This window comes from Neolamprologus brichardi, chromosome 12 (genome assembly GCF_056152115.1).
Source record: "Neolamprologus brichardi isolate AB-2024 chromosome 12, ASM5615211v1, whole genome shotgun sequence".
In the NCBI taxonomy this organism is placed as follows: domain Eukaryota; kingdom Metazoa; phylum Chordata; class Actinopteri; order Cichliformes; family Cichlidae; genus Neolamprologus; species Neolamprologus brichardi.
The window spans coordinates 35,526,254-35,544,387 of NC_142115.1; the positions used below are offsets into that span (position 1 = coordinate 35,526,254).

Consider the following 18,134-nt stretch of genomic DNA (forward strand, 5'->3'; position numbering starts at 1 on the left):
TCTAGAATCAACACAGTAGCATCTAACAGACTTGGAGGACTTTACTGACCGAGGCTAAGATAGATCACAAATGTGACGCAATGCAACAAAGCTCAGTGTCATCACTGATCTACAGAGCACCAAAAAAAGAAGTTAGTCTCGTACTTTTGTCCTCCCCAAAAGCTCCTTTAACCACAGCAGTTATGTTACAGGGACATTAACATATTTGTTCAACCTGGGAAAGAAAAAAGAAAAAACTTGAACCAGGATCTGAATGAAGACTGAAGAGTTCTTTGTTCCTCGGAGCAGCTGAAAGACTTGGCCACATTCCCCCAAACCAAGTGCCACCAAACATCAATAATCCAGTCTGGCATTGGACCAGCTTTGACTCTTCACAGTATCAAAGGATTTAAACAGTTTTTCATGATCAGGCCCTCCAATACCTGTGAATCAACACTAGACCGCCCACCCACCTGCTGCAGCCCATCACTTAAAGGCTGAGAAAGGCCCCAGACAGAGCAGGGGGACGCTGCTCGATGGTCACAGTGCACATGGGCGCTTTGTACACAGGGCAGAAAAGGAAGCTTTTATTGTTTTCTGATAGATGGGTAATGGATGAATCCATAAATCTGTCGGCTTCATTTGGTGCCACTGAGCTAAGTAATTAAATAACTCATGTGCCAGTTGGCACAGGACACCACAGACTCCCCTCCCTGATAGATATATAGCCAGGCAAACAACTGCGCGCCGTAATCATTTCTTTTGTTGCAGCTTAATTGGTTTTCTGAGGTATTTGCAATTGCAATTTGCATTACACGACAAGAGTGAGATGAAGGAAGTCTTTGTATTTCCAAAAAACACGCTATCATCAACAAAGAGACAAGATTTTGCCATCTGCCAGACACGGGACTGCCTGAATGACTTCATTTTTTAAAATGTAATAATTTGGAAAAAATATTCCATCATATTTAGAGGGTAAGGCAGCTCTGCAACAATGTTTTAAACAAGGCACACACAAGCACACGTATGCACACACCCTCCTTTGCAGGCATCATCATTTAGCTGCTTGAAGATGATATAAAGGTGACTTACCAGTCTGTTGTCCAGCACTGCTCTCTCCTTGGATAATGTCCCAAAAAAGCTTGGCTGGAAAGAAGAAAGAGAATTATGTTTGTTTTTTCACTTTCATGGGAACTTTTTGAATAAACTTTGTGTTCATGCTACTCCTGGCCTTGTAGTTTAGTTTATTAATGAAATATTAATATTATTATTAAGTCTTTAACCCACAATGGGAACATTGTAGTGACTGGTCTTCTTCCACACTATAAGTCATATTAGCCTTCTAAATAACTTTGCAGTCTCAAACACATCTGCCCGACACAACTGAGGGAACGAGGTAAAACAAATAAATCCTTGGCACAAAGCAGCGTGAGCTCAAACCTGCTGAGCTGCAGGTATCGTAGCCGGAGCAAACTGAGGGCACGGGGGAAAATAATGACGCTAATAAAAAATCCAAATTTATTATAGTGGGACAGGTGCCTTTGCTGAGAGTAATGGTAGTCATCTGCGTTTAATGTGGATCTGAATGTGGGCGGCAAGTACGGGCTAATTAAACCCGCAGCTTTAAATACAGAAAGAGCCAACAGAGCAGAATAAAGTGCTTTCCTTTGCAAGTCAGATGATGACCCGATGCTGAACAAGGAGAGCCACAACTCAGGGTGTTCCTTGGAGCAGTTATAATCTCCACACACACACACACACACACAAACAAAAGCATGTGGATTACAAGGAACAGGCGAGCTCTCCTAGCCAAGGATATAATTAACCGTGTTTGTCCTGGCATTCACACGCAACGAGATGAGACAATAGACAAACATTTCCTTTCTGTTTACATTGAGGAATTATGGAGCGCAAACACGAGTGATTTTACAGTCTGCTGATTGAGCTCTCTTGTAATTTGCATCCAAAAATGTGAATTTTACAAATAAAGAAAAGCCCGTGCTAGAAAAAAAACACATTATCCCACATTTTATTTGTAATAGGGATTCCTGTACGCCTTAAACACACTGAACTAGAATGCCACAGAGGGTAGAAACGGACACTCAAAGTTTGAAACGTTCCTTTTTTGTTCTTCAATCAAAGTGAAAAATAACTAAAAATGGCCCTGCAGTGCCCGTTTACTATCAGGGTGGGCATTCACTCAACCTTAATCTCCTCAAGTTGAACACTGGCAGGATTTCTGGGTAAAAGCCTACAGCTGCATGCTGTTGCATAACACAGCCCTATTAGCCAACCTGTTTCCCTGTGACACAGAAACAGGAAATCAATGGGAAAGGTCACTTTGATGTTTGATTGCATGTGCTGTTGCAAGAAACCTTAAGCACTAAATGCTAGTTTCAACCATATCATGTAGAGTTAGAAAACAGGAAAGGATCTAGTTGCAGGAAATGACTTATTTGATGCTATAATAATGTATAGAGAAAATCCTCTTAAGCCATATTAGCGAAAAAGGGATTTAACTGATCAAATCCTGGAGGTTGGGAGCCGTTTGCGTTATCAGGCCAGAGGATCGAGAGACATGTTTCACTCATTCTGAAGATAGCTCCTTTTACCATATGAGGTAGCGTACAGAAGAGTTTAGCATGAGGATTTCCCAAACTCAGACAGCAGTTCAGTGAGGGTGGCGTCCTGCTTTGGCTGAGGACTAGAGCAGGGCGATATGACCAAAAATATTTATCACGATATACATTTGAACATTTGCGATAACGATATAACTGACGACATAATTGACACAAAATACTTTACAACTCCACAACTTTATTAGTGCAAAAAAAAAAAAAAATCAATGTATTTGTATTAAAGTTATTTAAAAATTTACAGTGCAAATGCAAAAAGGCATTTCCAGTGGAAATTGGCCGACACATCCTCAGCACAACCATGTATAATATCCACAAAACTTAAAAAGAGGTTATACACACACAATACGGTAATATTATGTTGAAGCACAGTACGTATCACTCCGCGAGGCTCCGCCTACGATAGCCGTAATGCTCCGACAATCCATCAAGCGGTGCGGCTTCGTAGCTTAGCAAAGTCATACTAAAACATGTGACAGATTTTCGAGCGCCGTGAACATAAAATCGTTTCGAGGTCAGTAAACACAACCAGAAGTCATACAGAAGGCACACGGGATTATAAGGGGCACTGTCGACTTTCAGAAAAGGATTGATTTAAAGTGTGCCGTATTTTCCAAACAACACGTTAATAACGACGGCCCGCTAGCATGCTCTACCAAAAATAGTGCTTTGTTGTGTATCTGACGGACGAAAGCTAAACCAGTTACACACCAGTGAAGTTGCAGCATTTTTACAAACCACTTCTGGTTCATCTTTTTCATTCAACGATTCACTTTTGCCCTTCTTATTCTCCATCACCGCCATGTGCGTATGTAAACAAAGGCACTGCGCATGCGCATTTTACCCATATTCTATCGCCATATTTTATTTTCTTATCATTGCCCAACATTACACCGGTATTACCGTGAACGGTATGATATGGCCCAGCCCTACTGAGGACTTTTGTTGTGCCAACGTAACACTGTAGCTGTTCCTCCACATCACTTATCCTTATTAGTTATAAAGACAGGCTAAGGGTGGGTTCTATGAATCATTTATGGGTTGGTGCAGAGACTAATTGAAACGAAAGAACAGATTGTGGAAACAGTCATTAGCCCAGTGTGCTTTTTAGGAATTATGTAGGGGAAAGCAGTGAACGTGTGACGGTGGGGTGCGCCGGTGTGATGATGAGGTGGACCCAGGAGCAGACACGGTGGGAGACCAAGATTCAAAACAAGGCGAGCCTTTATTTGGCTGATACATGAATAAATCAAACAACAACAATAACCAAGACTAGACTATGAACTAAACTTAATTATTTTAACTGTGACTGCGACCTTGACTATGATTAACATGGGGGTTACATAGGCAGACGACCTGACAACGAGCAGTAAGAGACAAAATGCACACATGAGGTGATCACATGGGGATCAGCTGACACAAACAGATCATAATGACACCACAGGGGAAGTGTGAGACTTTCAAAATAAACAGGAAACATGACGGGACGCAGACGTGACCCGAACTTGACGACATGAACCACGCAGACATAAAACATGACGGATAAGACACACTCAACAACAAGGGCAACTTTAACACAGGAGAAGATGACACAAAGGAGTCTAAATGAACAAAGAACTATAACTAGGCAACCTAGGAGCTAAAGACAATAAAAATGAACCAAAACATGAAATACGAATATCAAAATAAAATGAAACGCTGGGTCAAACGATCCAGGCCCGTGACACAACGCTCTACAAAAGAATCAATAAAAAAAAATAGTCACAGATTTCTTTTAAACAGCCTGAATGTTGAGAAATCCGATTAAAGTCAAGTCTATTAAAGCTCGTTTCTGTGGAAACAACAATTCATGGCTTTACAAAATCAGATTAAAACTGCATAAACATTAAGACGAAGTTCAGCTGTGGATAAAAATGCAAAGCAAAAGGGGGTAAAAATAAACAGTTTCAACACCATCCAGCATTGTTTAACTGTTTAAATGCAGACTCATAATACTAGTAGATTACTTTGTCACAGGGTGAGGGTGGATATCTCCTCATCGTGTGAGTTGTAGTTGTGATTTGATCACATGTCACTGTTTCACTCTCACTCAGATGGTCGTAATAAAAGTTTTAGCAGGACGCCCTGAATTCCTGCTAACTTAGCTCATCTTTACTTGGACGCTTCAGAGCAAAAAGCTTTGACCACATCTGGTGTTGCCGATGGGTGTGGTCGGAGCATCTGTAATGATGTGCAGAAGAGCGCTGGAGCGAGATGTTAATCTACAGGATTACAACAAAGGCAAGTTTTCAGAACAAGTATTAATAAAAGGCCAGTTTAACCTGGTAGTTAGCGGAGGAAGCAATGCTAATATGCAAGCAATCGTTTCCTTATTAACCTGTACAAACAAATCTAAAACACCTACAAACTGGATACAACATCAGACTATTGAATTCTGAATTGACTGCACAGTGAAATGAGAGATTGTGGTCACGTGTGGAGGGGGGCATCTAGAAGGACATCAACTGTAAGTGTAATTTAAGCAAAACAGAAGCCTGTGTGAAAATCTGAGTATCATTCAGGATTGTTTTAATGCTTCTGCTGAGGAATGATGGAAGATAGCAAGCAAAAGGAAGAAAGATACAACAAAGACCAACAAAAATCAAACCCTCACTCGTTAGATAATTGCTTATGAGACTCAAACCTCAAAGTGGTGCTTCTACCTTTGACCTTTGACTTCTTCTACAAAGCAGGTGAAGATGAGACCAAAGGAAAAAGGAAAGCTGAGCTTTTATCCTGATTACAGGGTTGCCTGAACTAGAAGTGACCTGCTAAATGTGGACTTGTATGTTTATGATCAAACAGAGACCTGGAGCTTTTGACCCAGCTGACCTCTACTGCCCATCCTAAATGATTAGTCCCACAAAGTACACTTGCATTCTCCTGCTGCTCTCCTGTCAAATGTCATTAAACTAACTCATGAAAGATAGATAGAAATTTTAAAAATAATACATCTGTCAGACTTTTCTAACTTAAAAAAAATCATGTGTATACGTGAAGCTAATTATAGACAAGAGACCTCCACAGAAACTGCGGTTCTTCTAATACCAACTTCCCATTTAACTCCCATTTAAAATTCCCAACTTCATTTATAAAATATAGATGTTTACAACCTGCTACAACGTGTTAGTTGACCATTCTCCAATCTAAGAATAGTCACTTCTGACTAAAGACAAAGACACTTGCTAATGTTGCGGTATACCAATGGGTCTTTTACCATCTTGGCAAACTATTGTTATGATTTTGCTTATTTTACTGATTTCTTTTTTTTTTGCATTGTTTTCTATGCCATTGTTTTTTGGTTTTATGTTACACAAATCAAATCCAATACTTTTTACATTTGATTTATTATCATATTCGACTGGTTGTTGTAGAAAATAGATTGGACTACAGTGACAACAGGTCTGGTGATATTAGTCAAAGTTAACAGCTGTTCCAAAAAGTAAATGTCCATAAAAGGAAGCTGCTGTGTTCTGACAGGTGTTGTATAAGCTTGGAAGCCAAGCAGATGTAGTTCAGTGTTTGGACAGGAGGACATTTCACTGCAAAGAAACTTCACCTTATGTAACACCAACAATCACAAAAAGGATCAGGCAGCTTCTGCCAGCACAGATTAGCTCAAGTGAACACGCTAAAAAAAAAAGAAAAAAGAGCTCGGTATCTTGCACTACAATAAAGCAGCTGCTGAACTCATCTCAGCTGATCTTTTTTATGTCGTCACATTTTCAGTTCTCGGTTGCTTGATACGTTAACTAATTTCTGCCGTGTGAGTGATTTGTTACAAAAGTTGGTCAAAGTTTATGTAACTTCTGGACAGCTGCCCCTGCCCTAGTTTAAAAAGACTTCTTAGGGCTTGTGACTCAGTCTGTCACTCACCATGAATCAGGTCATGAGCGAATCAGGCCACAGACGCTGAGCGATTGCATAAATATAGCCTGTTGTGTTATTTTGATACAGGTCTGTGATCGACTGCTGTATGTCTCAACTGCCATGTAGGCTTTAATAAAAAATATTAAATCCTATATATACACACACAAGTGCACTAGAGCAAATTGAAATCTAAATAAAAGGCACACATTTTCATTAACATTCATCACAAAATCTCTACAGATGAATAAAACATAATCCACTTAAAGTCAAACAACAGATGACGTTCAGGTGATAACACTGCAATTCAATCAGATTTGTTTTTGCTGAACTAAATGAAAAAAATAAAAATCATTAACACTGAACTAAAAAGAAAAACCAATGTTAGAAAGGCCAGAAAAGGATTCAACAACTCAAAGGCAGAAAACATTACATCAGTACTCAAGTAAAACTCACCACTGAATCTTTTGTTGTTTAAATCATCTTAATAAATTAAACTGTCCCTGGTACCAATTGAATTGATTCATGTTATGTTGTTCAGCCTTTAACAACTTAAATCAGACCGAGGATCAGTTCTTTCATCTGAAACCTAATTGGAACAAAAAATATTTAGTCTATGATATAAAATGAAACCAAAGATGAATAGACAATGTTTAAAGCTGAGAGTAATCTTGTAAGCTTTATTGCAGTGATGGCATGCACGCTGTGGGCATGAGAGGAAACTAAAGTAAAATAAGACCTCTATAGGAAGTAGATTTTTTCAGCTACGAAGAAAAGCGGGTCAGTCCTTTGGAGTTACTCCCCAATTCAGACTTCCAGGAAACAAAAAACACTGAAAAAGTAAACCTAACATAAAAGTAGCCAAATAATGGTTTAATAATTTAAATAACCTGCAATGTGGAAGACAATGCATCTCAGAGTAGAAAACATTCTACTCAGTATAGACAGTACTTTGCTAATTAGCAAAATGAGGTTAGCCAGCTTGCTGCTGCATATATCTAAGCTAATCTTTCAATCATCAGCCAAAAAGGAAAGTCAACTTACATGAAGGGACCTTTGTTTGGTTTGGGGGAGATTAAAACCATATCCAATTTATGCTTTTCCTACCCAACTCTATGCTAGCTTCCCTTTCAATCTGCAGTAGCTGGAAGCTAAAGATGGGATAAAACCAGAGTATCACCTTTTTAAAGCCCCGAGCAGCTCTAGAATGAGTTTCTTTATGCTGATGACACCAAAGTACTCTTGGGTGTGTTTTCCAAAGATGAACGTATAGTGAAGGAACAGCAAGGCTCATGATATAGAGCAACATAGCGAAAGCAGCATTACACGGTCCAAATGGAACTGGGTCCCTCGCGTTTATTGATACAGTTAGAAATGGCAGGATGAATTCTTTAGCTTAAAGAGCTATAGGCCTATTTCGAGCACTCAGTCAAATGGTTAGAAAAAGGCACTTCACAGCGCAGAGACTATAAAATGCATGCAAGGAGATTGCTAATCTTTTTTTTTTTAAAAACTGTAAAGTCATTAAATGACAGATTTAAATGACCAGGGAATTGTGTTGGTCCTCCTATTGCTGCAAAGCAGCCCTGACCCATCGAGGCACGGACTCCATTAGACCCCTGTAGATGTGCTGTGGTATCTGCACCAACATGTTAGCAACAGATACTTCAAGTTCTGTAAGCTGCAAAGCGGGGCCTCCACGGATCAGACTTTGTTTTTTTGTCCAGCACATCCCACAGATGCTTGATTAGATTGAAATCTGGGGAATTTGGAGACCAAGTCAACAACTCAAAGTCATTGTGCTTCTCAAACTCATCCTGAATCATGTTTTGCTTTGCAGCAGAATGCCTTCTGAAAGATGCCACAGCCATCACAGAGTACCATGAAAAAGTGGACATGATCATGTCAAAGTAACATACAAGGTTTCCCAGCACAACATTGCATCACATTGCTTCTGCCAGCTTGCCTTCTTCCCTTAGTGCAAAAATACACCACTATACAGATGCTTAAAATATTTTCCACAACACTACTCAAACGTGATGATTTTTGAAAAAAGTATAAAGTTTGCACTCTTGTGCTTCAAACACTGCAAATGTAGCCGATACTCTTTACACGTGATTCTGACTGATAAACACTGCAGGCTGTACTGGGACTTGTCTTGTGATGTGAACCCAGTAAACTGGTGTGAAATGGTCATTTCCCATGAAGTACTTTCTCTCGCCCTGCTGCCTTAAATTCTGTGGGTTCATAAAAGTTTGTCCTTTTCCCATTTGTTTGTGTTTACTACTAAACATGTGAAGTCATTGGTCTGCAGAGTGTAACAGTAGCAGTTCTGTACCCACTGCCCCAAGTCTTTAACTTGTACTGAAAACGGGTTAAGATCTAAACGTTGTGTAAGAGCTGAAATGTCACACCTCCTCTCTATTTCCCCTCCAAAGCGTACCAAAGTGTCACAGCAGGTCTGAGCTTGCAAGTCATGTTGAAGTTCATAAACTCCTAAATGAAACGATTTCCTGTGGGCTGCTAACAACACCTTTAATTACTCTTTTGGATCCAAGTAATGTGAATTTGATTATCAAACTGTGAGTATAACACTGAGCAGATGACTGTGACAGAGCAGACTCATCCACGGATACTTCACAATGCACCACCTACACGTGTTCCCTTCAGGTGGATTTCAAAGAACTACAACTTGAATAACTACTTGACTGTGGCGGCTTCTGATGCCTGCGTCCAAGTCCATAAAATCACTGCTTAAACCTTAAACCTAAGGCCTGCAGTAAAACATTCCTCACATATATAATCATATGCCAATTCACTTTAATTTCACGCATACAGTATAACATCAAAACTTTGCCTTCTTTGATCTGCACTTCCTTTTTTATTTGACAGGTGGTATGAAAGCCTAGCTTAAAACGATTAGAAATATATTCGTGTTCAAGGACAAGAAACTTTCCAGAATTTCACAACTTGTTCCTTCACATTTCTGTGAAACACTACACTGAAAAAAAATGCAACATTTTCTTTAGGTCAGCGGCCCCTTTTTTTGCGCCACGGAGCGGTTTAACGTCAGACATATTTTCACAGACCGGCCTTTATTAGTCCTTTATTTATCCAGGTAAAAATCTCATTGAGATTAAAAATCTCATTTCCAAGAGAGACCTGGCATCATGGCAACAAAAGTCACATACCACATAAGTATATAACATTTAAAACAAATACAATATCCCATATCAACATTAGGGGTGGGGGAAAAAATCGATACTGTGTAGCATCGTGATATTTTGTTTGCTAATAATGTATGGATACAGGGACAGCAGAAATCGATATTTTGTTACAAAAAGGTTTTTGTGCTCTGACTTCAGAGCATGTTGATCCTTTTTCTGAGCAAGAATCCTGACATTCCTTCACTGTCCAAATGTGTTTAACTTGTTTTATGGCAGCAACAAACATGACAGTTTACTTATTTTAATTTAAGACATGTTTTATTTTAATTAAGTTTAAAACTTTTTTATTTAATGTAAAATTATATTTTGTTTTAATTTACTTTCAAATTCTTCAGTTGCTGAAGGGGCTGCATAGTTTTCATAAACTGCATAGTTCAGAATAGCTATAATTGTACCAGATGGTTGATTCAGTTAAGTTGGACTAGACTGTAATACAAACCGTTCAGTTTGTCAACAATCAAACTGAAATGAGAGAAAGACTGAGTGTGAGACTTTGATATTAGAGAAAATGAATATTGATAAAGTTTACCTTTATGTACAGAATCTGAATATCGCAAAATATTTTTAAAAATTGCAATAATATCGTATCGTGCGTTAAGTATTGTGATAATATCATATCGTGGGATGTATGGTGATTCCCACCTCTAGCCAACATGTGTAAAATATACAATAACAGATAAAATTAAGAGTACATTAAAAACAATCACACTGAGGAAAAGAGTTGTTCTCTCGTTCCTTTAACCAATTCTGATAATTTCAGTTCTTTCTGCAGATTGTTCCAGGAAGCAGGGGCAGCGTATTTAAAAGCCTTTTTCCCCAATTCTGTTCTGATTTTTGGGACAATCAATTGTATGATCTTGTGAGAACGAAGGCTGTATTGGTTGTGGTTTTTACACATATAAACACATAAATAAGATGGAACGAGCCCAAGGAGAGATTTATAGATAATAGAATAGAATAATCCTTTAATTGTCCCACAAGGGGAAATTTGGTTGTAGCAGCAGCCAAAAAGACAAATATACAAACAAACAGTACACAGGACACGGAACAGAAACATACACAATTTTTCTTACATATTTACATTAAGGACAATAAAGATCAACCAATGGGAGAGTCTGTAAAAGGTGTCGTGGATAAATACAACCAAATAAAATGATACGACCAAGACAAAAAGGGTGGAATTTTGTAAATATAATAAATAATTAATGTGAATTAACTGTGTGACTTAATTAGCAGCGTCCTCCTGAAATGCACCAACAACACTGAGAGTAACATCCTCCTCTCTGTCCCTTAATGCTCTCTGGTCGCTATGGTAACACGTAAATATTTCTTTCAAAATAAGACAGGGAAACCAGGGGAACCGAGTTAACTATAAAAACCCTGAAAACCATAACTTTCACACCCGAGCCTCAACTCTCGCAGCCCGGTACCAAACGACTCACTGACCGGTACCGGGTAGGGACCTCTGCTTTAGGTGGACTTTAAGCGTTTTATCTAGTTTACACTCTCTGTCAATTTAGAAATACCAACAAGCCTACCATGCATGTGCTTGAATATTTCACAGTACTCTGGTGGAAACTCATGCTGGAACATGACAAATGTGCAAACTCTGCACACATGTATATGTAGTGGTGCATTATACCCTTTTTTATTTGCTAAGCTTGAGCTTTTTGGCATACAGACATGGCAGTGCAGTAGTCTTCTATTTGTATTTATTTTGGAGAAAACAAAAAGAACTTAAAAACCCAAACCAATGTGCATTATGAACGGCAACTTTCTTAACAGGGATTTAATTATTCCATGTGGATGTTCTGCTCATGCAAGTGTGACTTCTGTCTGCAGGAAGAAAGGTGTTATTAAAGTATGATTAACCACTTTTTCTGCAAGTGGCGTGACAATCTTAAGCAGTGGATGTAGGTTGTCACTGGGCTGTCATCTGTCACAATCATTCTTGGACGTAAAAAAGCCACCATAAAAGAATAATCTGTCACAGCCACTCCAGAGACTTTTCAGTTTCCGGCCGAATAAAAAGAAATCAGAGTGCTGACTTCATACTTCTCAAATGATCGATGCACAATATCTTTCTTCTGCTTTAATCCTGGATGAGGTGAAACCCACGACGCCCTGAATGCCCAGTCACCTCACGGGGGCACACGGTGAAACACAAACCACCAGATTACAGACTCATTCAGGTTTGTTTCGTACTCACTAGACTGACAAAGGGAATTAGGAGAGAGTGCGAGATGAAAGATGTGTTTGGCGGCATTCTCAGACAGCTTGTGATTAACTGGGAAGCACACGAAGAAGAATGAAGGAGAGAATTAGGCCACTAATGTGTTCAAGTGGCTAGATTGTTATTTACATGCTGTACGAATCACATGACTAATTTGTCTGGTTAAACGGTCCGCGCTGATTTGTACAGATGTAACAGAAATGAAAAAGACTCTCATTTGTGCTAATTAAAGGTTTCTGGATTAAACGTTGATAGAAGAGATAAAGAGAGGATGATATGGAGAATAATAAGATGGAAAAAGGAGGGGTGGGCAGCAGTCAAACAGAGAAGAAAGATCAAAGCAGAGGCCATTGGTGTTCACTCCCGCAAAGACAGACTATGCATGTGTGTGAGTGTGTGTTACACCATCTTCAAAGATATCTGGCAGTTAACAGAGTCTCCATTAACCCCAGAAGTCATCAAAGAACTTTTAAATAAAGCAAACTTTGGGTTTCATCTGGAGCACTTCCCCACAGAGCTGCAGCCCAAATAAATTACACTTTGTGATGTTAACATTTTCATAATGCTTTTGATAGAACAGATATGATTGTAGTAAAATAAAACACTGCTCCATGTAAATCTGTACGTGCTCGGATGGTTTTTATCATGTGATGTTTACAGCAAAGTTATCAGCACGTGTTGTTTTGTGTTGGCTGAGCCAACTCGGTGGCGTGTTTTGTACAGTCAGCTCTGTGTGTGTGTGCACTCCCTATTCCACAGCATGAAGAACATGGAGAAACAAACCACAAACAATAAGTGATTCAAGCGTTTCATGTGTTTACCTACCCGCTGTTTGGAGGAAGGCCTCATTCCACGATGGGGCTGGCTTCGACACTGCAGGGAGGGGATGAGACAAAAATATGATGATGAATCTCAAGAAAGGATCAAACAAAATATGGTTTTATATCATGTTCTTCTATTTAGTTTGCTATATGTAGACTTTAACAAAGCAAAAATGGTTTAACAATAAAATTAAAAAGTAAATTGTGTTTCAGCGTACAGTATTTGCCTTTTTTGATTTAAAATACCTGAAAACCTCTTCAATATTTTACACAGAAGCAAAGGATCCACATTCATGACACCAGGCATGTCCAAAGTCTGACCCAGGGGCCAATCATGGCCCTAGGTTATATTTTTTATGGCCCTTTGCACTTATATTAATAAATAAAGTATTATTTATGGCCCACTACCACAAACAGAATACATGTAATTTATCTGTTCACCTCATGTTTCAGCACCATGAGATGAACCCATTGAGTTTTATGCACCCACACAATACAGCCATGAATGCTGATGAATGATCTCCTTTCAGTTTCAAAAATACGTGAAGGTGATTCCCAAAGTCTGACTTGCACTGGCCCAAACACAAACCAGTGTCCTCTTCAGTCACGCTTCTGTGATTGCTGCAGATGCACTAAGCTACTATTAACCAAACAGCAAGCTGGGCAGCAGTAATAACTTGGAATGACGCAATGTGGAAATTGAAGTTTTTCATTGCTATGACTTAATGTACATCAGCCCAACTAAGCTAAGAAGGCCCGTCCATAATGCCAACATTGAAGTTGTAGGAGTAAATTTCATCCTGCATATATACAAGAATTTAAGCTTTTATCCAATAATTGCTGACTTTGTATTTAAAGCAAGTAGTCTGGATGGTTTACAACTTGAAAGGTGTAAAAGAAGTTTGCACAATCAGCCAACTTCACATTTGGCATCAATGTTTCAATTTCAGATTTTTGTTGCATCACAATTCTTACTTATCAGTGATGTGCATTCATTTAATAAAAACAAACTTCTCGACACACTTTGAAACACTGTTTCTGCATGTATTCATACTGTTGCACTTCAGGCACTGGCATCAGCTTTCACTCATTCTAGTGACTACTATCAGGGTGCCAGTAATATTACAGTTAGACTCGTGATCCCGACAAGAAAGCTTAAAAAGCAAACAAAGCTTTAAAAAAAAAGACTCGAGAAGGCAACTGGGTTCATTCCCTCCTGGCTGTCGGCTAAATGCTGCAAGTGCAAAATGTAAATGAGTGCATTTAAACTGCAGGCATTAAGACAAATGTAGCCATTAGTGGTATTTAAAAGTGAACACAGAGTTTCTCACAGAGGGGACGACAGAACAAGGAATCCTAATGAGTGTTTAAAAGGCTCGACATGAAGCTCCCAAAGGAGTTATTTACAAAGGAAAAAACTCAGGAGCACGATAATGAATTCCCACATGCAGAGAAACACACACACGCATGCCCCTCAAACACACACAAGCGCACACATACACACACTGTGAACACTGACAGACATTATTTGATCTAGAGATTGAGATTTTTTTATGTGAAACACACACAGTCAGACTTCCATAAACACCACATGCACACAGAAAGCATTTTCTCTGCTGCAGCAAAGATATTGTTTGATATAGAGTCTCACTTTTCCTTAAATACACAAAACCAACCTCTCACAATCAAACCTCAGATGATTTGATGTAAGAACTTATTGTTTCATACCCAGAGCCACCAAAAGCCCACGCTCAGGCACACACGCACCTTCTAACCAACAAAGACATCGTTTGATCCAGAAAGACGGAAACCAGGAAGCAGCGGTAAACCTTCCAGAGAAGGAGCTGGCTTTTGTTTTACGAGCTACACCGTCTGGAGATTGTGGGAACATTTGAGAGAGAAGGTGTGAGAGCATGGTTAGAGAGGCGATTGGTGAGTGAGAAGGGTAAAGGTGGCTAAACGATACCCCTGCAGATATCCCCCTGAGACCCTTCTTCCTAAATCTAACCAAGTAGTTAAACTGAACCAATGAGGAAATACAAGAAAATACATGTCAAAATGTGAAAAATCAACTGTATTCTGATTATTCTGCTTCTTGAGGCAGACTTAGTCTAATGAACAGAAAAAAACTGAGCTCTACATTTAGTCATTATACAAATATGAGACAGTCAGACAAAGAAAATCCGATTATTCCGAGGCTGAAACAAATGAAACGGGGTATATTCTTGGTTTCCAATACCTGACACTTTTTCCTTTTTGTTTTACTCCTGCAGATGATTGCCGTGACCTTTAGAGAAATATTACGCTGCATAGAAGAGAGAGACGCAGCACCTATGATTGAATGTCTTTTTGATGAAAGCAGAGGGACGAGGTGAAGAGGCGGGATGGAGAGGAAAATGAAAACAGAAGGACAAGACGGGGAAAATCGCCTTGCGTTCTCTCCGTCTGATCACAAGCACAGTGCGACGTTCTGGTTCTGACATTTTAGCTTGAGACGTCTCATCCATCTTCTGAGGTTTTTGCTGGATTGCCAACTGTCAACTATCAGCTGGAGTGAGATCAGGTGGCGAGTGTGGGGGGGTTGCAGTTTTGTGGGCTTTATGGGTAGTCCGTCTATCACGTGTGTCTTGTAGACTTGGAGAAGACTCACGACCAGTGTTGGGAAGGTTACTTTTAAAATGTATTCCATTACAGATTACAGAATACATGTCCCAAAATGTATTCTGTAACGTATTCCGTTACGTTACTCAATGAGAGTAACGTATTCTGAATACTTTGGATTACTTAATATATTATCATGCTGTTTACAACTACATGAATGTACTATTGCTGTGATTTATTACTGTTACTGAAGGTCCGCGGCTCCGAACCGTAGTAAAGGGACCTCTGGCTAATACGGTGGGTTCTGTGTCGGCTCGTAGCCAAAAACTAGCTTTACTTTGTTGTCTGGGTCAACTTTGCTAGCAGAGACAGAGAGAGGCGTTGAAAGGCTGCTCTAAAGGAACTTATTGTTTCAGAGGAAAACACGAACACGGTGTACAGTCGAGTCTTAATAGCTTACTTACAACTGGGCTCGTCAGGCTCTCTTCTTGGCTGCAGTGGTTATTATTATATTTACATGCTTCCAGCTCCCGTTTTTTCCTTTTCCTCGTACTTTTCCTTTTTCTCCCTCCCTCGCTCACAGACACATAACGTGTATGGCAGTCCATTCTCCCTGCAGCACGGACTACACTGCCTATGATGCTACATTCTTTAGAGCTATACCTGTAGCATTCTGCCTATTAGCTTAGCACAACAACAACAGGCGCTCTCTCGCCCAGGAAACACACAGAGAGAGAGCGTCACCCTGTAACCATGGCAACCGTAACGCTGCCGCCTGGAACAACAGAACGTAGCTGTCAAACAAAACCGAAACAGGCCTGACCCGCCACAATATGAAACAGGGAAGTACCGCCTGTAATCCATTTATTTCAACAATGTAACTGTATTCTAAATACCACCTTTTTAAACGGTAACTGTAACGGAATACAGTTACTCATATTTTGTATTTTAAATACGTAACGGCGGTACATGTATTCCGTTACTCCCCAACACTGCTCACGACCAGCTTCCAGCTGCGGGGTGTATTATGGGAGCATGGGGCTCCAGGCCTGCTGCTAGACCATCACCTTGTATAACCACAGTGAGAGCTGTGTCCACGTGCTTGGCATGAAGGCATAGTCAGGGTGAGGAGGGCATCTGTCAGCTGAAACCAACAACACTACTGCTTGAGAAAGAAAGATAAAAAAAACAAAAACAAAACAAACAAAAAAACGCTTCACTGTCAAAATGAAGGATTTCACTAAATAGCTAAGTCTGATGTCAAGGTAACAGCGGTCTGCGCTCTAGAGCTGCAATGCTTTGGTCACATTACACCATATTTTGCATATTAATCTATACGCCCCTCGGCTTCCTTGTTTTGTGACCTCAGTAAACACTGATGGCTTTATGGACTCAAATCGATCGTTTCAAGTCAAACCAAACACAGTAATCATCTTGTAAATTATGCTGTTTTTTCTTATGTTCCCCAGCCCACATAAAACACCTGGGCTCTCTATTATGATTGCGTTCCAGCCTATCAACTCGCTGCGTTAACCTACAGCTTCCCCTGCACGTTTACATGAAAGAGGTGGCAGCATCCAACCAATCACAGTTATTGCTAAATGCAGTGGTAAGAACGTGGCTGATTTTTTGAAGGAAGATGAAACTATGGGAAAAATATGAGGAGGTTAAACACATAATGCAGACTGAAAGCAACCCAGCAGCAGCAGATGACACAGCCGTATGAGTGCATGTGAGAGGAACAGCACTGTAAAGTTTAAGTGCTCTGATCAGTAAGACTGAAAAAACCACTGTACTAATGAAGTACAGCCTATCTGAGAGACGGGAGGAAGGAAAGTGTAAGTGAACAGATTCATGGATATCACAACTCCATCATTAAGACACTAATGGGTTATAAACAAGTATTTAATTAAATTAATGTTTAAAGACCATTTTAGTTTTTATGTTCCCAGCTGCAGACTCAGTGGTGTTGAACAGTCTGACAGTATAGAATAAATTCAAAACCAGAATTCAACAGTATGCTTAATTTAAGTTTGATGTAAAGTCCAGCTGTGCACAGATGTCTGAGGAATCTTCCAGGAATAGTGACACTATTTTCTGGAGAGCTGATTGGTCACTCGAAGGTGATTTCATACCTGTTGATCTCTAATCTGAAATTCTGCTTCATAGTACAGGCCTCTTTGCTACATTCTGCTTCTTTCGTGAGCTTCTTGCACCAATTTTCAAGGCAATTTCTTGCCGCTTGTGTAACAGTATCTTACATTCACACCTCGGAGTTATCCAGAGCCAAAAAAGGCTTAACTGCTGACTAGAAAGACAGCTTATCGAAGCTTGTACTATCGGGCTTGTGCTCATTAGAGCAAATAAACCTGAAACACTCACACACTCTTGCATGTTCGTGGTTTTAGTGTCATATCTGTTTGCAGATTTTGACTAGTCACAAAAAAAATATTTTTTCCCCACAACACTCCTCTCATCCTTGAATCTCACTTTGCACAGCATTTAAATGTTCTCACCGCGTGCACGGAGACTTGAGGTTATATTAACATGCACATATTGACGAGAGACCCACCCTCTGCTATTGTGCCCATCTAGAGATGTATAAGTGCATATGTATGCAGTAGCTGTTTTGGTAAACGGTTCTGTGTGTGAGGCTGCCGATGAGGCCTTGTATGAGACGCTGTTGTGTGCATATGAATGGCAGGGGGTATCCTCTTCCTGAATGCAGAGT

At 39.8% G+C, this 18,134-nt stretch overlaps 1 protein-coding gene across 1 annotated transcript in view; it reads right to left on the minus strand.

Annotated features, from left to right (window-relative positions):
• rasgef1ba (RasGEF domain family, member 1Ba) overlaps positions 1 to 18,134 on the minus strand; it is a 132,587-nt gene that overhangs the window by 99,097 nt on the left and 15,356 nt on the right. Inside the window, exons 2-3 of the mRNA XM_087849477.1 lie at positions 12,807 to 12,854; positions 1,072 to 1,125 (exon numbers count right to left, since the gene is read on the minus strand). Of these exons, the coding sequence (XP_087705603.1) occupies positions 1,072 to 1,125; positions 12,807 to 12,854 (102 nt within the window). The remainder of the gene's footprint in view (positions 1 to 1,071; positions 1,126 to 12,806; positions 12,855 to 18,134) is intronic.